The sequence below is a fragment of the Ciconia boyciana genome, chromosome 4 (assembly GCF_034638445.1).
Source record: "Ciconia boyciana chromosome 4, ASM3463844v1, whole genome shotgun sequence".
NCBI classification, from domain to species: Eukaryota; Metazoa; Chordata; class Aves; order Ciconiiformes; family Ciconiidae; genus Ciconia; species Ciconia boyciana.
The window spans coordinates 14,316,527-14,340,027 of NC_132937.1; the positions used below are offsets into that span (position 1 = coordinate 14,316,527).

At 42.9% G+C, this 23,501-nt stretch overlaps 1 protein-coding gene across 1 annotated transcript in view; it reads left to right on the forward strand.

The window, feature by feature from the left end:
- The window catches only part of MYO5B (myosin VB), a 125,842-nt gene extending 103,310 nt beyond the window's left edge, over positions 1 to 22,532 (forward strand). Inside the window, 12 exon segments of the mRNA XM_072859633.1 lie at positions 1,174 to 1,271; positions 7,551 to 7,628; positions 10,642 to 10,840; positions 11,967 to 12,060; positions 13,246 to 13,389; positions 14,583 to 14,734; positions 15,073 to 15,162; positions 17,358 to 17,508; positions 18,672 to 18,954; positions 20,098 to 20,272; positions 21,510 to 21,590; positions 22,380 to 22,532. Coding sequence (XP_072715734.1) covers positions 1,174 to 1,271; positions 7,551 to 7,628; positions 10,642 to 10,840; positions 11,967 to 12,060; positions 13,246 to 13,389; positions 14,583 to 14,734; positions 15,073 to 15,162; positions 17,358 to 17,508; positions 18,672 to 18,954; positions 20,098 to 20,272; positions 21,510 to 21,590; positions 22,380 to 22,532 — 1,698 coding nt within the window.
- The last annotated feature ends 969 nt before the right edge of the window (positions 22,533 to 23,501 follow it).

A 23,501-nucleotide genomic window follows, 5' to 3' on the forward strand; every position in this document is an offset into this window, starting at 1 on the left:
GCAGCCCCATGGAAAGAGGCCTCGAGGTCTGGGTTGACGGCAAGTTGAATATGAGTCAACAGTGTGTCCTGGCAGCCAAAAAGGCTGACCATGTCCTGGGTGCATGAAGCACAGCATAGCTAGGGGGTCGAGGCAGGTGACTGTCCCACTCGACACCGCACTGGTGTGGCCCCACCTCAAGTACTGTGTACAGTTTTGGGCGCCTCAATATAAGAAGGACATCAAACTATTAGCGTGTGTCCAGAGGAGGGCAACCAAGATGGTGAAAGGCCTCGAGGGCAAGACTTATGAGGAGCGGCTGAGATCACTTGGTTTTTTCAGCTTGGAGAAGAGAAGGCTGAGGGGTGACCTCATCACTGAGGGGTGACCTCATCGCAGGCTACAGCTTCCTCAAGGGGGGCAGTGGATGGGGAGGTGCTGGTCTTTCTGGTGACCAGTGATAGGACACAAGGAAATGGAATGAAGCTGCGTCAGGGAAAGTTCAGATTGGACATTAGGAAAAGGTTCTTCACTGAGAGGGTGGTCGGTCACTGGAACAGGCTCCCCAGGGAAGTGGTCATGGCACCAAGCCTGTCAGAGCTCAAGGAGAGTCTGGATGATGCTCTTAGTCATATGGTTTAGCTTTAGGTAGTCCTGTGAGGAGCAGGGAGTTGGACTTGATGATCTTTATGGGTCCCTTCCAACTTGAGATATTCTATGATTTTATGAAATGGAATTGGGAAAAAGAGCTTCTGGATCAGATTCTGCTTGCTTGATGCTGATGCAGCTGTAATGTGTTTCTACTGGTGTGTAGGCAAGAAGAGAGCCTGTCCCATCAGTCATTTGAGGGCTTTTTGTTTAGAGCCTGTTCTGATAGAAGAGTACGTTTTCTGAAAACTCTCACTTGGGCTTTTTAATTCACTGCCTTATCATTCCTCAAGGTGTTGGTATGTTTTGTATTTCAGACCACACACACCCCTTATCTCTCTCCCAGGTTCATGCATCCTCCTTCTGTCTCCTAATCTTTGCTGCTGTCTGTTTGCATGCGTATGAATTCATAAACTCTCTAGTCTGATGGATGCCCTGAGGAAGCTCTATTAAGGATGGTAGAGAGTTGTTCAGTATCAGGAACTTTGAAAGACAGGAGGAGATGTGCAGGTTGTCATGCTGCTGTGTTTTGCATGTTGAATTTAGGAAAGCATCACTACCAGTGCCAGCTGGCCAAACAGTGACAAGCACATTGATCAGGAGGACGTGATTGAAGCCTACCAGGGGATGTGCAAGACAAACCGGTAAGTGTGGCCCAAATTTTTCCAGCAGCAGGAGAGGCTGACCAAAGTGTGAGAGACGGGATCCAGACCAAAATTAACAACATGTTATAGAGAGTTACCAGCTTCTGGATTGCATTCTGGACCTTGGGTCAAGGACGGACCATAAAGATGAGACCAAAGATGCAGGTCTTGTAATGGGTGAGGAGCCCTCTTCTTTGGGGCAGTGTGTCCCTAAGGGAGGGGAGGTACTGGGCAGGTAGAAAAGCCAACATGGAAGTGAGCAAAACTGGATTTTGACTTTGCTTCCGGTACATAAATAGTAGCAAGACTAGGATTTGTGATATATTTGAGTTACTTATTTCAAGTAAGTCCTCATGCTATGCTGGGAAGACAGCATGGTTCCCCTCTTGTTTTCCCAGGGGCAAAAGCCCGTGATGGTGAACTGAGCTAACGAACACACACTGTATTCTCTGGCAACACCTACGTTATTGGTTTTCTTGCATCTAAACTGAGAGTTGGGAACATTCTTTTGATTACAGGTTTCCCATAGCAAGGGTTAATATTGTGAACACATGTCTGTCCTTATAGTAACAATGGGTTTATATTGTGAGACATTGAATCAATCCTCGCAGCTATCCAGGAGGACATCAAATAAAAAAGTAGTATCTTGCAAGAAGACAAAATGACATGGATTAAACAGCAAGCTAATATGTAAAGTAAATATTTATTTTATTGCAAGGAAATTGAATGTTCATCTCCTTTTCTCTGACAGAGATGTTTGAGGCTTTTTTCCTAAGTAATTTGCATTCAGTAACTGAAGAAGTCAGAAGACCTAACCATTGCGGATTAATGGTTTTTAATAACACAGTATACTTTGGCACTTTGTAAACTGGTCGCAGAAGGTTGTTAGCCGTCCAGGCTGGGAAAGACCATGACTTAATTAGGATTTTATTCATACCTGTATGAATATGAGCAAAGACACACCGTCTCTGAATGCAGTATGAAAAATTGTGAAGAGTTGCTTAACCCTTTCAGAACTGGATGGACAAGAAGGTGCAATGGGAAATCCATGTGCTTGAATTGATGTGCAAAAATTCAATGTATATGTAGCTGTGCAGTCAACTTAGGTCATCATGTCTGTGCTGTATGTCCCCCCAAATTCCTGCTGTAGTATGGGCTGGATTTTCTGCATTTGTATCTGTTTTACTACTTGGGAAAGCCCTAGGAGAACCTGTGGAGATCTCCTAGTGCGTGAGTACAGAGATGGACTTGCTGGAAGGGCTGAGTTCCACATGCATTGCATTTAAATATAGCTTAAAACCCTGATGGGTGGACTGGGGCTCTACCCACGCTAGTACTGCCAGCTTTCGCTTCAGCCCAGGGACCTGGAGGAATGGGGAGTATTGGGGTCCAGGACTCTGGTGACACTGGTTTCTCACCTGGGCATCATGTCTGGCTGGATCAGGACCAGTGTTTGTGGATTTTTTCAATTTGTTGCCATTGAATATCTGCTTTCCTGAAGTGAACTTGCTGATAAGTAGGTATTTAAAAGACGTGTAGATGTGGTGCTTAGGGACATGGTTTAGTGGTGGACTTGGCAGTGTTAGGTTAACGGTTGGACTTGATGATCTTAAAGGTCTTTTCCAACCTAAATGATGCTATCATTCGATGAAATTTCTGCCCCTCCTGCAGTAGAGGTGATGAGATTGATTTAAACATCACCTTTTTGTCAGTAAATCAGTGGGGCTCAGTGTACTTCCTACTACAAGGTGTGGTTTTTGGTCACTTAATGAATTCTGTGGATTTTCTCTTATTTCCTTCCAACTTTCTCCTGGAGCTGTGGGCACTGGTATGGGATGTGAAATCCCATTGTCAGGCACAGCTTTACTCCCTAAACTGTGTTTTCCAGTGTGTATGTGTAGGGATGGTTAGTTTGTGTTCAGGTGTTGGTGAAGGAGTTGGAGTCAAAATAAGACTGCTTTCATAGGGCATGTGTCCTACCTGTATGTATGGGTTGTATCACTGTTCCCCAACAGTAACCGGTATTTGGCCATGCTGGAGTGCATGTTGTCCGCTTTCACTCAACCTGCCGGGAGACTTTGGTCCTTCTTCAGCTGTTCTGGTTTCCAGACTTAACAACTTCTGCAGGAGGATGGAATCAGACATGGAAATCATAAAAAATGCTGCAATGATCTAATTTTCCACAGTATATAAATCTCTTTCCTTGCAATTGCACAGGTGAGCTGCAATTTAAGAACTTCATGTGGTCAGGCCTTGGTGTTTTTTGGCCTCTTGAGATTTGGGAGGGGAAATCTGCAATCTCCAGGCTCAGTTTCCTATTAACTCTCTCATCTACCTCTCATGAAGCTTGGCTGGAGCTTGGCTCTTGCAATACAGTAGCAGAAGCTCTGGGTACTGTCACCTGGATTTTCTGCAGTGATTTATCCAATAGCTCATTAATCACTACCAGCTTCCCCATTAGATGGTTTCCTGTGCATTTGTTTGTATATTGAGTTGCTTTTTAAACTGTAGGCTGGAGTCGATGGCAATAAAACAGATGAAAACAAACATTCGGGGAGCACGGGTTATTGTATTTGTCGATATAAATTAACATTCCCTCCCCACAACACAAATTTGCATTTGTACTTATGCAGCCCTATACCCAAGTGTGTCAGCATGAGAAATAAAACTGCTTTCTCTTTCTAATCTTGATCAATAAATATTTTAATGGAAAGCTTTTCTGGTGGGATTGCAATTCTGAAGTGGGATTAATAAGCAAGAGACACTTTTTCTGCCACCTGTGCTGCAGGGAACACTCCCATTTCTCTTTACCCTGATACCTCTCATTCTGTTGGCTGTTTCTAACTGAGGCAGATGCTCTTCCATTGGTCCAGTCTGACCGATGTGGTAAAACCATGGTCCACCCATGGGTCACTCCTAGCTTGAAGTCATCATGTCTTAGCTATTTAAGCTAGGGATGGAGCATGGCTTTATTTTGGTGATACAGACCTTTTATTCACTTTATGTCTATATAATCCAGGACTTTTAAATACAGCAGGAGGAAAACAGGAAAATCTTCCAGGTGCTGCTAACCCTGCCCGCATGGTGATTCTCTTTCTCCATGCTGCTCTCGGGGGAAAGTCCTTTGATGCCAGGTCAAGGGGAAGTTTGAATTAAAAGCAACCCCTTATAAATGCAGTGAACTCAGCTTTTTTTTTCTTTTCCTTCCCCTCCCCCCCCCCCGTCCCGTCCCCCCCCCCCGTCCCTTGCTGACTTTCAACTGCTAAAGGGAAAAGCATCAAGTTAGTTTCCAGCTAATTTTCTGCTTCAATAACTGAATGTAAAGCTAAGTAGGCTTTTTGTTCCCTGTTTTAGTTCTTGGGATCTTTCTTTCAAGCCTGTTTGATCTTGGTGGAAATGTAGAGCCAACAAAAGACCAGGTGGTGATATTAGAGATGATAACCTGGCAGCTCAAAGCAGATCAGGCTTAGTCTTTGAAATTAGCTTCTGTGATAACTTCCAAGTGATTTCTGTAGAGTAGTACATGGCTCTCTTTTTTCTGCTGGGTAAGTCCCACCTGCAGCTGCAGTGCAAAGTGAAGGGCTGATGCTGGCTTCATGTGCAGGGAGGATGCTTTTGCGGCTGGAAGAGGCCATCACATGGAAAGGGTTCATATCTCTGCTTACTGCTCTCCAATGTGTCGTCTCTTATCACTGCTTCTCACTCTGTCATATATCTAATCTGTGATGTGCATTAGTTTTCAATTTAATTAAAAAAAAAACCCAACATATCTGTGTCTGAAAATGAAATGCCCCTTCTTTATTGAGAGATTATAATTATCTGAAGATGCTAAAATTAACACCTCTGGGGTTTGGTATACGTGCAGCTCCTTTAAGCTACTTGGAGGAAGGGAGGGAGGTGTTTGAGCAGGAATTTCTCTCCCTTTCATGAAGACAGTTTGCCAACTGCAGGTTACCAGCTGCTCCCCAAGACCCATACCTCCAAGATAAGGATAAAGGAGAAATGAGGTTTTGTGAATCATGTCCTTTCAACTCATTTCAGGCTTGAGAGAAGGATTTACCCAGAATTTTAGGAAATTATTTTGGCACATACTAATTAATCTAATTAGCTAGAAAGGACCCCTATTGATTTTTAATGTCTTGGTCAATATGAACTTCTAGGGGAAGGGAAGCTCAGTGATTTCTGAGTCAGTGCCGTGTTGATGAACGTGGGCTGAATGCTTATTTCCCAGGGCAGTTTTATCTTAGGATAACGGCACGCCCTTGAGCTGCTTTCCTCATTTACCACAATGCATATGATTAAAAAAGGAAGGAACGCTGTTTTTCAAAGGAGGTTATCCAGGAAAATGCATCTCTTAAAAATGCTGTTAATTGTGTGAGAATTCCCAGGTTACTGACATGTAATAAATAGTGAGGATCCTTCCTGGGTTTTTTCTTGGTTTTCAGTGCCTAAGTACATGTTCTGTTAAGATTATCTGAACCAAGAAAAAGACCTTACTAACAAATTTACCCAAATCAGACCAATAAACCTCCCTGTATCTGTCAGCCTACAGACCCTTCTGGAATCCTGCTACGTATGGGTAAAAATAAGATTTTAATCTAAATTCATACATAAGGCTTTAACAGGTGAATTTTCCAAACGATAATGCTTGAAATGTCTGCTACTTTTGAGAAATACCGTGCTCGTACACCAGAATGGAAGGGATGTACAAGCTGTCTGCAGTGGTGAGAACCGTCCTGAGTCCTTTCATGGTAGTGCTGCAACACCACAGTTCTCACTGCTTTCCTCATGTGAAAATTTGCTATAGAAAGTTTGTGCTTTTCCACTTAAATATGCAGAGCTTTCCTTGCCAGGGAATGGCATCTGCTACACCCCTTTTCAAAACAGGAGATGCATATTGACTTGGTTCTTTTTTTCTCTGAAAGTTTAATGATATATTAGGTGATTTTTTTTTTCTTGTTTATTTTTAAATTATTATTTCCAAAAAGAAAAACTGTTTTCTAACTCGCATCGAAGCCAAGTAAAAATCTCACTGTAGCAAGTGTTCCTGGTCAGGTTGACCAGCTTACATTACTCATTTGTAATGTATTTAACACCTCATTAAAGAAGATAAATTAGTTTCCTGCCTTTTATAACTTAAAAAAAAACCCCAACTTTTAAAAGGAAACTTTTAGTACTAAAGTGAGATTAGACTTTTCTGAGCATTTTTCTGCCTGGATGGATACAGAGGAGATTTGGTTTCATATGGATATAAGGAAACAAACATCCAAGGGGTGTTTGGACCAAAGGTTGCTCTGAGGAAAGTCTGATGTGTTTGACTTGATGACTGAGGATACCCTCAACTGAAGTAGAAGGAAGAGAGTTTATTTTAGACTAGTGGAAGTTGCTGCAGAAGGAAGGAAATGGAGAAACTTGTCTTAAAAATGTCTTATTAGTGAGATGTGCCAGAGCACAGAAGGTCTGGAAGAGGAGTGAGCTGTTCCAAGCTATCAGTATGCAATGGGCAGTGGGGTCGGGTTATGTTTGCACTGTGGGTTGGAAGTGCATGTGGGCTGTTCCAGCTCAAAAATAGTTAATTTTTTTGGGGGGGAAGCAAGGAAGCCTGTTGGGAGCTGGTAAGGATCGCTCTGTGCTTTTCATTTTACCCCATCTGTGTTTGGACAGTTCTTCCTTACCCCTCGTGCTGACTTCTCTCTCATTTATCCCTCATGGTCCTTGTTTCTCCTCCCTGTTTTTTAAGCGTAAGGTTTTAATGAGGATTTGAGCTAGCTGGTGTGGCATGGGCTTGCCAGCTTTTCCTTGCAATCATATGGGAAACAGTTTAGCCATACAGAAATGGAAACTCGGGTTCTGACCTCTAGGAGTTGGGCTTTTTGGTAAAACCAGTAACATCTCAGGAATTATGATAACCTGCTAGGAGGTTGGTCTAGTGGTAGGTGATCTGTGATGATCCCTTCCGACCTGAATGATTTTGGGTTCCCGTGTTGGCTGTGGTGGGTCGGGGAGGAAAGGGCTGCACAAGGACATGTTTCACAGCTGGGGAGGGAGGAGAAGCTCCACTAGCCAGGGGTGTCATATGGGGCATGATGAGGGCATGGTTCTCCTTCACCGTGGTGGAAAAGGAAATACAATGTAATGAAGGTAGGCTTAAAACTAAAGTAATTAATTGATTAAATAAAATTAAATTAATAAGGGTTCTGCACCTTTTCCCCTTCTATTGCAATTGACCTTTTGTCTTTCTCTGTCCTCTTGTTTCCTTTTTCTGTCCTTTATTTCTAGCAAGACTGAGGACTGGGGGTATCTCAATGAAGATGGAGAGCTCGGCTTGGCTTATCAAGGTTCAAAGCAAGTTGCCAGGTCAAACACTTTATTTTTTCCCACTGCTGCTTCTCCCCTCTCTCCCTTTCATTTGCCCTTTTGTTTCTTTCTCTTCTTCTGCTGTTGTCCTGTTGTCCTCTATAGGACCTGTTGTCCTCTCTGGGAGCAGCCGGAGGTAGGATATCCCAACTGGAGGAATTGAGACCCTCCTCTAATTTTCAGAGGAGTCGTGATTCTAATTGGGCATTGCTGATGGTGGCTGTTGTCACTAATGCCTGAGCTGTGATTCAGTAAGAATTATGTTACATTAATGGGAAATTGTGTGATAAAGGTCTTGGGAAGCTGTAATCTCCAGGAAGCCAAAAAAACCCCCCCATTTTAGGTGTGTTTTTCCGAATTGCACTAACATATAGCACCTCCCTAAAGTGTTTTCTCCTAGTGCTTGACACGTCAGAAGTGGAGTCCCTGTGCTTGTATTGTGATGCCATCTGCATTGCTTGCTCCCGGGGATTGTGTACTCCCATCTATGCATTGCCTATAGGTATAAGGAGGAAGGTGTGTGGTGGGGATGCAGTGCCACCCTTCTACAGCTCTCCATGTCCTGGTTTAGTGGGCAAATATCCCAGCAGGACACACCAGGGCAGTACCTGCAACCTCCGTGTCTCCTGGGGGTGCTGGTAATTCTGTAATAATATCTCATCTCCAAGCTAATGAACATTTAGAAACACAAATGGAGATTAAAGCGAGGCAGGAAGGACTCCTGGATTCTTCTCCTAGTTCAACCTGGTGCTTGGAAGAGCTGATAATTAAATGTTAATCAGTCTGTGCTCTCCTGCAGGGTGGTTATGAGGCTCCAATATATATGATTTTTATAAAAGATATGAAATGAGCTGATTAAAGACACTGTAGAGAGGAAAACTTAAAATAATCTTTTGTATAAAGTAGTCTAAAATGGTCACATCTAGAGGGATCAGAGTAAAACCAGACAATAACAGGAAAAATACCAGGGATGATTCATTTGTTTTTCAAAGCAATGTAGGAACCCAAGTTCGTAGAAGGAGCATGTTTTTCTGAGGGCGGCTCACGGTTAATCCGAACCCACGTGAAGCAATAAAATGAAAATTAAGTACTTCATACTTATTTCATGGTGGGTCTGTATTTTCCAAGCCTATTAAGAATATAACTCCTGACAACATGATTATGAGGCTGTGTGCATTATTGCCCATGTTTCTATAGTTGGAAAATATCCTTTTCTATTTTTTGCTGGAAAATGGGAGTAGAGATTGGGTAGCTTAGATCTTCTAAAAACAACAACAACAACAAAACCAAACTGGAGAAAGATCAATGCTTTTCATCCAGAAATCTTCCATAGAAAGCATGTGTTCTTTTATACAATCTTTAAAAAAAAACAAACAAACAAACAAAAAAACCCCAACAACAAAAAAATTGCTTAATTGTTCCTGCAGGGAAACAGTTCACAGGCGTGAATCTCCATTAATTTTCCAGTGGACTCAAAAGAGTTGTAGTTTTTTCCTCACTGGCACAGCTCCGTGTCTGTGCACGTCCTGGGTAAATGCTAAGCTACCGACACCAGAGTCTTCCTCGCCTTTGAGGGTTGCTGTTTGCATCTGATGCCAGAGGAGCCAAAGTCCCTGAGCCGGGTGTGTAGCTGTCTGTAGCTCTGCCCAGGAGAGCACATCCATGAGCTACAGCAAGGACACGGGCTTGATTATCCCCCTGGGTTGTTCCTCCTTTTTGCCACCATCACCCTGTGTAGTCTGGGACTAATACTTTGCAATTCCTGGCTTGATGCCCCTTCCTCAGAGTCCTCATACCTTCTGGAGTCACTTATTTCGGTCTTGAAAGAGCTGGTGGACTAACGAGGAGATTCCCACTTAAGCAGAGGGTAGGTAATACCCTTAAAAATCAGGTTTGTCAGCATCCCCATCAGCAAGGGTGTGTACAGGAGGGCAGTTAACATCTCAGTGATGAAGCATGCTTCCATTGGATTAACGAAGGCATTCCGGTTTAGCAAATGGCTGGATAATGCATTAACTAAATGCCTTACTAACCCTTCAGCTCAGCATTTCCCCCTCCCGGGTTGTCCTTGTGCACAGGCTCAGGGCAGGGCTGGAAGGAGACCTGGTGTAGGGGAAAGGGGGGTAGGAGAGGGTGGCAGGACAAATTATTAGAGGAAAACGTTGGGTACCCACCTATAAGTGGGAGAAGAGCTGGTTTTGGTGACTTCTGTCAGCTGTGTATTATGGCATTAGTATTTGTATGTCATGGAGTACAAGGAAACAAGTCTTCTTCCCACTGCTGAAGAGTCCTGGTGAAGTCAGCAACAACGATGAAACCAGGAACTGATCAAGATGACAGAAAATTGCCTTGTGCATAGTTTTCTGCAGGTAGTTTATGAATGAAAATTGAGATATAAATGAAAATACTGCTTTTTAAGCAAAGATAATAGCAGCTCTACAAACAGCTAGAAGGAATGAAGGGTGTCAGCTTCTGCCTTTCTTGAAACTCCCAGCAGTAGCAAGCAAAGCCTGTGGCAGTCCAACTGAACAGAGCTATCTGCAAGACATACAGTTTGGTTTTCAAGAGTAAGAACTGATGTTTGAAAAGGAGTGAGCAGAAGAACAAATGCTCTTCAAGCTGAGCTTTTGAAAAACCCGCAGGTGTTGATCTGCACTGCTTTCTTTCCATGCATTTGCTTTTTGCTAATGGAAAGATTAAAGGAACCCAAATTTGTGATACAGTTGCAGGAAAAAAGGGAGCTCTTGGATTTCCCCCCTCCCCCCCTTTTATTTAAAAAAACACCAAACTTGATCTCATGTCTCTAATTTCAAAAGTATTTAATCTGCAGTATAACAAATGACAGACTAATGTGGCAATAATAGCTGTAGCACCCCTTTGTGTGTGTCAGTTTTATAAGGAGGTTGACTGGGAACATCTCCCAAGTTAGCTGACTTTGAAGGATCTAAACTCAAGCAGTGGTTACTGCTATGATGCCAAGACCACAGGCTGATCGGTGTGGTCCTTTTCTCAGGTTACTGGAAGCACAGCTCCAGGATCAGAGAAGAGAGTATGAGGAGGAGGTAGAAGCTCTGAAAAACCAGGTGGATGCAACGAAAGAAGAGATGGAGAAACAGCAGCAGGCTTTCCTGCAGACCCTGCAGCTGTCTCCAGAGGCCCAGGTGGAGACTGGACTTCAGCAAGAAATTACACGTCTCGCCAATGAAAATCTGGTAAGAGGCTGTACTGAAAACACAGCCTAAGGAAGAGGAGAGAAAGGAAATGTGAAGGGGAGAAGAAGGCACTGGGGTCTCGTCCACCCCTCCTAAACTCTCTGCGAGATCCTTCAGCATCTCCCACTGGTGCATTTGGGAGCATTGGTGTTATCCCACAAGTGTGAGGTCGTTTACCCGGTGTGCAAGACGCCAATATACACACAGGGCAGAGGTCTTTTATTTCATGTCTGCGCAGAGATGGGCGCTAGGTGGTAGCTCCACAAAGCTAGCACAAAGTTCGGTCATGCAGGTACAGTATTTATACAGTCTAGTTATGCGTATGCATAAGTAATTACACAAAGCAGTTTTCTATTGGTCTACATTTCTTTTATTTCAACTTAAAGCTACAGTGCCACTTTAATATTCTGCACATGCTTGCAGGAAGTGGGGGGGGGTAGCTTTCTTTGGTCTTGACTCTTGACTCTTGAGACTCCCTAGGTACTTTATTTTTAAATTTTTAAATTTTTTTTTTAAGCCTGCCTGCTTTGTGACACTGCCTACCAAATGAGATCGCTGAAGTCGCTGGGGACCCCTATACTGTGTAACTGTGCAGAAAGATAACTCAATCATTTATTTTTACCTGCATTTATTGGGAGTGTGTGGGGCAGTTGCCACTCTGGAAAGCTAGCCTGGCTGATCATAAATTTTCCCCTTCCCACCTCCTGTATCTGTGTTGCAAGGTCTTGAGTGAACACTGGCCTCTCCTAAGTTCAGATGAGGGCTTCTTGCCTTTCTCAACAACTCTAGTATCTAAATAGTTTAAATATGATTAAAAGCCAGGAGTAAATGCTTTGGGTGGTGTATTGTGAGTATTGCCTGCTGTAGGCTACTTCTAGAAAAAGCAGGTGCACAACATCCACAGTCTTTGCAGTGTAGGTAAGGGGGTCTCTGAGAAATCCAGAAACTACACAGGTCTCTTTGTACCAAGATGCTCACACCGTGCAGTAGTGGTACATAGACCAGGCTGCTGAGTGACTCCAGCTTCAGGCTCACCCCCAATGAGTTGTTTTTGGGTTTGTTGGTTTTTGTTTGTTTTTTGTTCATGGGGGTTTTTTTTTAACCCAATGCATTTTCTGTTTTTCAGGATCTTAAAGAATTGCTAGAGAAGTTGGAAAAGAATGAAAAGAAGCTGAAGAAGCAGCTGAAGATTTACATGAAGAAGGTCCAAGATTTTGAAGGTGACTTGGCTGTTGGTAGATATTGGGGTGGTGGAACAGCACTCTGTTTTCACTCCTTTAGCCAGCCTTGGAGAGCTGCAGGTTTTTCTCTTTTTCTTTCTATTAAAGTAAGACTTTGCTCATTTTGGCACATTGAACTAGCACTGAGCTCATCGTTGGCGTGACAGCAGGGAACCGAAAGTCCATATGAAGCTCCTGGGTCGTGCTTAGGCTGCCTTTGAGCAAGTACAGTTGCACTGCTGTAGCTTTAGCTTGTTAACGTGGTTGAACGTGGTCCATGAAGTGATGGAGGACGAGTGCTTGTTGGAGGTGTTGGTCTGACACATGGTGTACCAGGGTTCGGAGGGTATTTAAGAAACCTTTTTGCTTTCATTGCTGTCAATGCTGTGACCCAAGCAGAGATAGAGACACCAGTGGCTAGCAGGCAACTGCTCTGTTCTTTCAATTTTGAGGGGGATTAAAACCATTTAGGATTAAAATATGAATGTATATTCTGCTTTATCAGAAAACACCTCAAATGTGACATCTGTGTTGTATAGAAGGAGCTTCCCATTCTCTGGAGATGCTGTGATTAATCAAATAACCTTATTCTTATGAGCTAATTTCTAAAAACTAGTCATTAAGTGAAATTAAGCTGAATAACTGGAGGGTTTCCATGGCTAGCACAGCTGGTCCTCTGTCAGTGTAATCTGCATGCAGCAGGCTGCTGTTTACTGCAGTACTTGCACGCTGGTCTCTTCTGTTTTATTAAACTTTTATGGAAGCACAACGCTCAATGGTGTGCCACTGCGGTGCTTCAGCTTTACAGCCAGCCAGAAGATGTGATGCTTAGGTATTTTTTCTTTGCCTGGCTATTTTTTTTCCTCCTGAGAAAATGATACACTAAAAAGCTTCCCATAGGGTTAGTACATTCTAGCTTGTGGTTCCTTGGAAAATAAAAAATTACTTCATCTTTTCCTCTTTAGGTCTTAACTTTTGCACTCTGTTTCATTCAGAGTCAGAACTACTGCTGACCCGTAATTCAAGACCTGATTCTTTGCATTTTTATAAGTCTGTTGAAGCTGACGACGTTGTTGGAATCTTAATATATGATGCTTGGACCTGGTGTCTGCTCTAGGGTCAATGGAGGACATAAATAGTTCTCGATCACCAGATACCACCTTTCATGCTCTTTTGTCTTCACAGCATCCCAAGCCATAGTACTGGTGGAGAGGAGGTGGCACGAGCGTAACACGCAAGTTGCTGTCCAGAGAAAGGAGAAAGATTTTCAGGGCATGCTGGAATATTATAAAGAAGATGAGCCACTCCTCATCCGAAACCTCATTACAGGTGAGGAACTTGCTCTGCTCTTGTGCGTGGCTCCTCTTTCTCTTGCCTGGGAGAGTTTGTAAACTTGAGATCTTAAGATAGACAAATAGATTTTTCTCAAATTAATCCCTCCAGGGGCCGCATGTTTATGGTGATGGCAGTTTTGGTAGGTAAAGCAGCGCAGCACTAAGCAGATAGACCAGCATGGATATAATTCTTTAGGGTGAGCAAAAAATGGAAAATGCAAAAAGGAGGCTGCAGTTTTTAGAGCAGGCAGTAACTTGCTGAGCTTGATACAATGTGGTAATAGGCGGGGAGGGGATAGCAAGGAATAGACCCTGGCGATTTTGTACAGCAATGGAATAAAGGTAGTCTGATTTATGAGATAATAACAGATAATAAACTTGTGAGCTCTCTTATGCTGGAAGGTCTGATCAGAATTAGGGGATGCTAGGGGAATTAGGGGATACTGTGGCATCCCCTTATTCGACGCTGTTAGAGAAGTCATACTTCCCTGGCTAAGTGTTAGTATTTACTGTCACTCTAACCCCATCCGAATCTAGTGAGGATCTAAAAAGAGCAGTGCTAGCCCATTGCTGTGGCCTTTGAAGTTCCCCTAATCAGACAGGCTCTTCCTTTAGAGGCTGCAAATTCCTGCAGCTACCATTAGGATTCAGTATCTTGAGGGAAAGAGTGATTTACTGAGTTGTGAATTCAGAGACAGGGGTGTTTATAACCTGTGGGAGGTATTCCTGAAAGCTTCAGGGAGCTTTTCTAAGGTTATTTGTGTGCTGCTTGAGTAGGCTTTTACATGGTAAAGAAGATCTAGTGCTACCTGTGCACATCTGTGCATCCCTAAAGTGTAATGTCATAGTGTCACAAACTTCAGTGCAGACTGCGCTACCCTCCCAAGCCCTGGTGCTGTGGCTTTTCTGCTTTGGCTGGCTCCAGCAGGTCCATCTGTCCTGTAGTTGGACCTCTGGTTCTGTGTCCATGCTGCAGAGAGGGATGCAAATTGCCAAAATCTCAGCTTCCCTAGGGCTGGGGGTAGAGGGGTTTGCTGGGTATGTCTCCAGCTCTGGCATTCCCTGTTTCACCTGTCAGTTGGTGAATTTTAAGAGGATTTAAAAAAACAAACAAACAAAACAAAAAAACACCAACAAAAAAAACAAACCGAAAAACTCCAAAACAAAACAAAAACCCACACCTTCTAGATCTCAAGCCCCAGGCAGTGTCTGCTACTGTTCCCTGCCTTCCTGCCTACATACTCTACATGTGCATCAGACATGCGGATTACATCAACGATGACCAGAAAGTGCACTCCTTGCTCACCTCCACCATCAACGGCATTAAGAAAGTGCTGAAGGTAGGTGTCCGCTTTCTCTTGTTTTGGGGTTGAGATGGTGTAAGATGGTTATAACCATGTCAAAGTGTGTGATATTCAGCACTCATAGTGATTTTCAAACCCAAACACTCTTATAGCTTCCCTTTTTAGAAGAACAAGGAGAATTATGATCTTAGCAATAAAATTGTTTGCATTTAGAGATTTAAAAAAAATGTTTGCAGGGAACAAATGGCTAATAGTGCCCATCTGCAGAGAGAGCTTCCTGATCTAGGTGGGGAAACTTCAAATTACTTTGTCTTGCTATGCCAGCTTCCCCCACCAAAGGAGGGGTCTCACATGTTTTACTTTTGCTCCTCCAGAAACACAACGATGATTTTCATATGACGTCGTTTTGGCTGGCGAATACGTGTCGCCTCCTGCATTGTTTAAAGCAGTACAGTGGAGATGCGGTAAGAAACTCGTCACTGATCTTGAGTATGTTGGCCTTCCTCCAGGAAGGGTCTTCAGGTGTCCTGGGTCTGGTGGCTTCCCTCTGGCTACGACATGGGGTCATCTCTGACTTTCCTCCTTTGTTTATTTGGATGTAACATGGGGCAGCTCCTAATGGAGCTTTATGGGGCATTGCACCAAGACAAGACATTTGGGAGCTGAAACCAGGAGCCTTACAACATAACACGCAACATTATCTGACTAATACCCAGAATACTTTGAATTTCATAGCCAACCATGCACTTTGATTTGTCTGAACAGGGGATTTCCTTCTGGTAGGCTGTTTTGAAGGCTGTTCCCCTGGTTTTAGTAGGTCCTGCAGCTTTTCATTAACCAAGATTTTTAGACAGGGGAAAACTGTTCCAAGTCTTGCAGTTTTATTCTGAATGTTTCTACTGATTTTTTTTCCTGTTCTGTTCAACTAGTTCAAAATAACCGCACTTTGAGAGAGCAAATATGCATAATCATAATGTAAGATTTTGGAAGGAAATCCTCTCATTTCTTGCCACCTCAGTAATATTTCATAAGTTGAAATAAGTTTTATTATTGCTGATCCCTTCCGACAAAATCAGATCATCACAGTCCTCTTAGTGTACATTTACATGCTGCCATCCTTATAGCCATATGTTCTGGGTATTAAAATTTTCAACAGAGCCAAATTATGTCATTTCTCATTTAGTCTTGATGTGTGTTAGATATATTGAGCAATCAAGCTTCAAGAATAAATTAAAAAATTTTCATGGAATCAAATTAACTATTCAGGTCATTCACAAGTAGTGACTGGTGTGTAAAACCTCAGTGTTGGACTTCCAAGATTTAAATTAAAAAGAAAAATAATTTAGATAATACTTACTAACAGTTGTGCTCCTGTTTGCCCTCTTCTGCCTGGATAACAACATTACATTTAAAGAAAATCCTCCCCAGAAAACCAGCAGGGTAAAAACAAAAATCCCAAACTTAAATGTTATATTTTTTGCCATGATTTACTGTGTTAAATGAACCAGCTATTTGTAAATTCAGTTGATAATTTGGTGCAAAAAACAGAGGGGGGAAAAAAACATTGAGCAGTTTCCAAAATACTGTTCCAAAATACAAGCAAAATCTTTAGTTTGAAATCCAACCTATTTTTAAGAAAACAGGTTTAAAAGAAAAACCCAAACTAAATGCAATCTTGCAGTGCAAAGAGCATGACACTTTTTCATTAGTCAGGAAAAATGAGAAATTCTGAAGTCAACTCAAATTGTACATGTTTTATTTTTGCATTTTGCTAGTCAGCAAACAACAAAAAAAGTTGCATAGTTCTCATTTTGACACCAAATTGATAAGGCCATATGAACAGGCAATTACAGCATCTGTGTTAATTACAAAATTAAGTTAGATCACATTTGCTTCTGCCAGCAAAACTGGCATTAATGTCTGAGCCCAGAACTCAGGGCTACAGCACCCATTTGCGGGTTCAGAGATCAGCTGCTTCTTCAGCAAGAGGCAGGGAATAAATTCCGTTACCTGGGGATATTTCTGAACTTCAGATCAGTTTAAAATGTTGTCAGAGCATATAGCATGTGGTTATCATAATATTTTTTTTCCCGTTTTCCAATATCTTAATCTCAAAATCTCCCTGAAAGTGTTAAAGGCCAGGCTGGACGGGGCTTTGAGCAACCTGGTGTAGTGGAAGGTGTCCCTGCCCATGGCAGGGAGGGCTGGAACTAGATGATCTTTAAGGTCCCTTCCCACCCAAACTATTCTATGATTCTGTGAAAATATTTTGTTTCCCATAAATAATTGTGACTCACAGGGATAAACAAATAGCTAAAAAAAAGTTTCTCAGGGACTGAAATGCCATTTTCTAGTTTATATATATATATTGCAATTAATACAAATGTTGCTCCTTGCTAAAGCTAAAATGAAAAACTTACCACCTAATGATGCTTTTCTTCAAAAAGCAGCCCTCTAGTAATAATTTATGAACAAATGGGCTGAGTAAATCAAAGGTGATTTATGAGTCTTGATCTCTTCTATAATAGAGTAAAAATGTACTTTGAGAACATCTCTGGATATATTGTACTCTAAGGGTTTTTTTTTTAATACAGTGATTTTACTGGACTATAAATAGGTGGAATAATGAAACCAGGTGTTTTAATCTCCTTCTGTTCAGGGTTTCATGATACAAAACACGCCTAAGCAGAATGAGCACTGTCTGAAGAACTTTGACCTGACTGAGTACCGCCAGGTGCTGAGCCACCTCTCCATCCAGATCTACCAGCAGTTCATTAAGATAGCAGAGGGCATACTCCAACCCATGATCGGTAAGTTCACAGCACGTTAGCTTCTAGGAGGGTATTTTTTTGCTGTAGTTATCTAATCTGAGTGTTTTTCAGACCTTTGTACAGTGCTAGCATGACTTCTCCCCAAAGGAAAAGCCTGCAGTGGGTAGAGAGGTATATGTTACAAAAAAAGTCTAGGTTTGGAGCAGGTCCTTGTGTTAGCAGTGACCTGGAGTTATGGAGGCAGACTTGGATGAGTTTTTATTTTCCCTGATGATGGAAACTAATAGGGATGAGATTTTTTTTCCTCCATGGTAGGAGATACCTCCTTCCTTTTCTGTTGGGGAGGTAGTGACAGAGGTGAGGTGGTGTTGGTGTGTCCATAGGAACAGTGTTCCCCTCCAGACGAGGTTTGTGGTCAAGCTTTTTATGGGTGGAAATGCGCATTATGAGGGAGGAGAGAATTGCAAAGAGGAAAAAGAGACTAATAAAGACCTTTTTTTGCAAGGGTGAGTCAGTATGGGAAGAGTTACCTCCTCAGCTAAATCAGTCCTTCTCCTTGCTAAGCTAATCGAGGGGCTGTTCTCAGTGCTTTGTATTTTCTAGCTGCTGGTGTTTTCCTTGAGCTCCCAGCCTGGACTCCTCTGTATCTGGGACTCTTTCCCTTTACCCTCCAAATGTCATTGCACAAATTCTGTCTGTATCTGATGGCATTGCCTCCTACCATCACTGCATGTACCTCCTGCTCTTTGCAGAAAGTTGTCCTGTTCCTCTATCAGATAGTCATGCTGTAAGAATTTTATCACTTTAATCTATCTTCATTTCTCCGAATTCTTTGAGCCAATTAATCACTTTAACTGCAGAATTTAAGGCTCTGTGGTGGGTATAGAGGAAGAATTGATTACAGTGCAAAGGAGAGGTGTTCACAGTTTCTGCAGCATGGTAGGTGATTTCTGGGTAGTAACACTGAGTGGAAAAAAAGTGTGATCTTACAGATACTCTATATGCATCAACTATTTCATATTATCACAATAAACTAGCAATTCGTGGATCTGTCCTCCTTTTCAGACCTCCCAGCATCCATCATGTTGCATCACTTTGACACTGCTGCATGTTTATGACTGCCCATTAAGGAGCATTTCTTACCTCCAGTGACTAATAGGTGGATGCAGACTTTTTTAGCTCATTTTTCCCCCCCTTTTCAGTGTCTGCGGTGCTGGAAAATGAGAGTATCCAGGGGCTTTCTGGTGTCAGACCAATGGGCTACAGGAATCGCTCCTCTAGCATGGCAGATGGTGACAGCTCCTACAGCTTAGATGCAATCATTCGCCAGCTGAATGTGTTCTACAGCATCATGTGTGACCAGGGTCTGGACCCAGAGATCATCCAGCAGGTCTTCAAGCAGCTCTTCTACATGATCAACGCTGTCGCCCTGAACAACCTGCTGAGGAAGGATGTCTGCTCGTGGAGCACGGGCATGCAGCTAAGGTGGGACACAGGCTTGGGGCGAGGATGTACCTGCTTAAGGAAGTTTTGTTACTTTTATAAGCTGGTGGAAAATAGGAAAATAAAACACAGTGGTGTAAGGGGAGAAACTGTTTGGATTCAGCAGGAGACTGATGCAGTGGCAGTTAAAGCTAAGCCCCACTGAGTAATGCCTGTACAATGCAGTTTGCTGTGCTGCTGGTGAATTAAATGTAAGTTACAATAATTATCTCTGGGGTGGGCTTTCCCCAGCCTTTCCTCACCCAGCCTGAGCAGGAAGGCTGCACAGCCCAAAGACTACACCAGGTGATATAGGATGGATTGAACATTGGGATGGAGAAGTCTCCATGGTTCCCTCCCACTGCCGTGTCTGCTGGTTTTGATGTAACAAGCGTTGTAGTGTTGAGGGCTCTGATTCTGCAGGTGGATCTTAAAGACAAGCCCCTGTTGCTGTGTGAAGTGCTTCTGGCCTCTCATGAGCTGCAGGCAAGTGGCAGCACGGACATCTGCTGAGTTGGGATCAGGGGCCCACGTGCCCCATCGCTGTCTTAGCGCAGTGTTGTAATAAGGATTGAAATTTGAAAGGACAGCTAGTGCAAACCTGCCAGAAAGGGGTCATGAATATTTATCAGCCCTGGCATAAATCTGTCAACTTACTTTTTGGTGTAAATGATTTAAACTTTCCTTTTGCTACCCTCTCCCCTTCCCATGGTGGATCCTTTGCTTGTTCCCCTTGAGCCTGGGAGTGGGCACTAGGCAAAGGCATTTTTTGTGTAGACATTTTCAAAGGTACTTGGGTACCTTCCAGGATTTTGTTAGCGTTTAAAAGCTTGTTAAAAGCTTAATTTTAATTGACTTTTGAAACTTGAACTTATCTGAATGTTATAGAAAAGCACGTTCCTTGTGCTGTTCAGCTGTTACATGGCTAATTTATTTCTAAGGTACATAGAGTATAAATTTTGCTTTGAGTTGTTGAGTATTAAGCTTTGGTCTGGTTGTCTCTTGCCACGTGTATCACAAATATGCATCACAAAAAGCCACATATACCAGCACCACAACATACCTTGAGTCTCATAGAGGATTTTTGAGATGCTACGTCTTATCTCTCGTCTCTCAGCTCACGTCTTATCTTGGTTGCTTACCCAGGTTTAACATAAGCCAACTGGAGGAATGGCTGCGTGGGAAGAATCTGCAGCAGAGTGGAGCAGCACAAACTTTGGAGCCCTTGATTCAGGTGGCACAGCTTCTGCAGCTGAAAAAGAAAACCTCAGAAGATGCTGAGGCCATCTGCTCCTTGTGCACATCGCTCACGACACAGCAGGTAGGGAGCAGGGCAGAGATTTACACCACAGGGTACTGATAATTAAGGGAGTGGGAAAGGGTGGTCTCCTGGTGCCAGCTCTTCACTGCCCAGGCTCAGCGTGCCATTCCCACGGTGGGGACAACTTGTCCTGTTCAGGACTGATGTTTGGTATTGACCCCTTTCAGAGGTGGTCATCGCAGCGGCTCCTCTCTTACAGTGCTGCTGATGGCGCTGGAGCTCCAGCAGAAATGTTCAAAGGTGAAACACAGCCCTGAGGAGAGGAGTTCATGGTAGAAGTCAGACACTTGGGATTTTAAACCTACCTGTTGTCTTTTCACAGAATCACAGAATCGTATAGGTTGGAAAAGACCTTTAAGACCATAGAGTCCAACCGTAAACCTGACACTGCCAAGCCCACCACTACACCATGGCCCTGAGCACCTCAGCCAAACGGCTTTTAAATACCTCCAGGGATGGGGACTCCACCACTTCCCTGGGCAGCCTCTTCCAGTGCTGGACAACCCTTTCAGTGAAGTAAAATTTCCTAATATCCAGTCTAAACCTCCCCTGGCGCAACTGGAGGCCATTTCCTCTCCTCCTAGACCCTCCCAGGGTCTAACCTGGCTAGGTCTGCAGGATGCCCAGCAAGGACTCCTATTTGGGGCAGGAGGTTGAGAACTGCCCACCTAGACTGGCTGGATCTGAGCTTAAACTTTGAGACTCCACTCCAGGAGGATATAAACTCATGTTCTTTGCTGCTGGATTGCCTGGCCTTAATTTCATAATTGTTGGGAGAAGAGAGAGGTGTGAGCTGACCTCCAGTGATTCTCAGGGATCCTTTCTCCTGTATCTCCATCTCCCCATCTATAGCATGTGTTCTCGAGGGGTGGTAGGGAAGAATCAGGAGCGAGGTAGCACGAGGAGAAGTGTTGTAGAGGTGACATCAGAAGTACCGAGAAGTGGTCACCTGTGTCACCATGTGCCAACTGAGCGGAGTCCCTGTATAAATCTGATGTTCAAGTCTATTCCCAATTTACAAATGTTGCCATAAGTGACTTTGACAGGTCCATAGATGCTTACCATACCTTACAGCAGGCAAAGGAACACCAGGATGATGCTAATGCTGCTTCTGCTTCTCAGTAGTGTCATAGGAGACTTGTTATGGCCATATCAAGACAAAATGTTAGTGGTGCTTTGCATTCTGGAAAAGTTTGGCTTCTCGTGACTGTCTGTAATCCTATTTTGTTTTCAACAGATTGTAAAGATACTTAATCTCTACACTCCTGTGAATGAGTTTGAAGAATGAGTGACAGTAGCTTTCATACGAGACATACAGGTAAATTAAAGGGCCGTAAAGTGGAGGAGATAGCACTAAGGACATCTGTATTAAATCATTACTAACTCAGGCAGTTTGTAATAGGCATGCTGCTGCATGTTGTCCTGAATTTAGTGCTCTGCATGTGAACATGCTTACTTGCAACATACAGCTGTAGGGATAACCAGGCTGTTAATCGCAAAGAGCAATAAGCACACCTAAGTTCCCAGCTCAGCTAATGCAACGCTCTTTAGTAGCAATGCGACTCAGAAGTAGGGTTGCAGGAGTAAGCAAAGCATCGGTGAAATGGAGTTACTTCTGAGACGAGGCAGAAATTGGCAACTAAATGAAAAATAAATAAATGAAAACCAAACTTCTTTTAAGTTTGGTTAACTTCTTTGCCTCGCAAGGAGGGGGCAGGAAATGGAAACAGAAATGTGTTCAACTACTCCTAGAAGATGTCTTTATCACTGAGCTGCTGAATCAAAAGTGGTCTGCTGGTATCATGCAGTACTGCTTTTGCTATGCAAGGGGGTCATGTTGTTTCCAAGTCCTGTGTCTTGCTTCGTGGTCATGTACAAAATGTAGCCAGGTTCTTCTGAAGTGGTGTTTCCTATAGTCTGTGTAGAAGTTCCTGTAAGTATTTGCTCAGAGGAAGGCTGCTGCAATAGAGAACAAAATAGTTCTTGCTGTTTTTTGCAGTATCTCTAAAATTGTGTACATTCTCAAACCTTTGATGATGATAAACATGACAAATGCGAAGAAGAGGCAACAGCTTATGCTAAATTTTTCTTCTTTCACACCTCATAGATGCACTTGCAAGAGCGAAATGACCCTCCACAGCTGCTGTTAGACTGCAAGCACATGTTCCCAGTTTTGTTTCCGTTCAACCCATCCTCCATAACCATGGACTCGATTCATCTCCCTGCTTCTCTCAACTTGGAATTTCTCAATAAAGTCTGAAGAAAGTATAATTAAGCCCACCTCTCCTACCCAGAGACCTCCAGTGAAGAAAGAAAAAATCATGAAAGGAATTTAAGGAGCTCTTTAAATATGGACCAAACAGGTTTATGGAAGAACCAATACACAGTAACAAATGGATGCTAAACTGTACAGTAAAAAAGAGACTGATCTGTATGTGATTTTTTTGGTAATTTGCAGTTCAGAATAAGGATACTTGAAATGTAGATTTATTTTTTACTGCTTGATTTTATGTTGACATAGTTCAAAGCCCATAATCATCTCCAAAAGCCACTAACAAAAAAGAATGGTGAGTGGGAGACAACTTAGTTTGATCTTCATAGGTGTCTGAAGAAATTACAGTTAAATCAAAAACAAAACCTGAGACACTTATGTGGCCTTGAAGGACATGTAATTTGTCTAATAGCTAGGTGGGTTTGTATGTATTAGTAACGGGACATGCAATTCTGCCTCTTGTTCTTGCTAGTAATTGTCACGATAGTGAGTTGAGAAAGTAAATTGCAGAAGGTGCAATACGTATGTATCACGCCGGTTAAGGTAAGAAGCTTGAATGCTGCTTGTTTCCACTGACGTGGAATTTGTCACAAATTCTACGTTCGAGAAATGCTGTTGCTCCTCCTAACTACATCCAGTGCATCTGCTTCATGGGAATTCAAATAAATTGGCAGTTTGGACTTTCTTCCATTACCAAATTTACATTAGTGACTTGCAAAGGTTTTGTCCTAGTGAAATAATCTCAAGACAAGGGACTGCCTTAGGCCTCCTGCTTCTAGTATAGACGAGCATCATCCTGATCCCTACTGTGGGCTTTCCCTGTGGTTTTAAAAGTCAAAAACTTTCATCCAGTGGCTATTGAGGTTCTTAGACCTCTTACATGGCCTGTATCAGAATCTCATACAGAGACAAGACATGCTAAGGCAGCCCAGTTTAATCATCGGGTCCCCAGTCCTA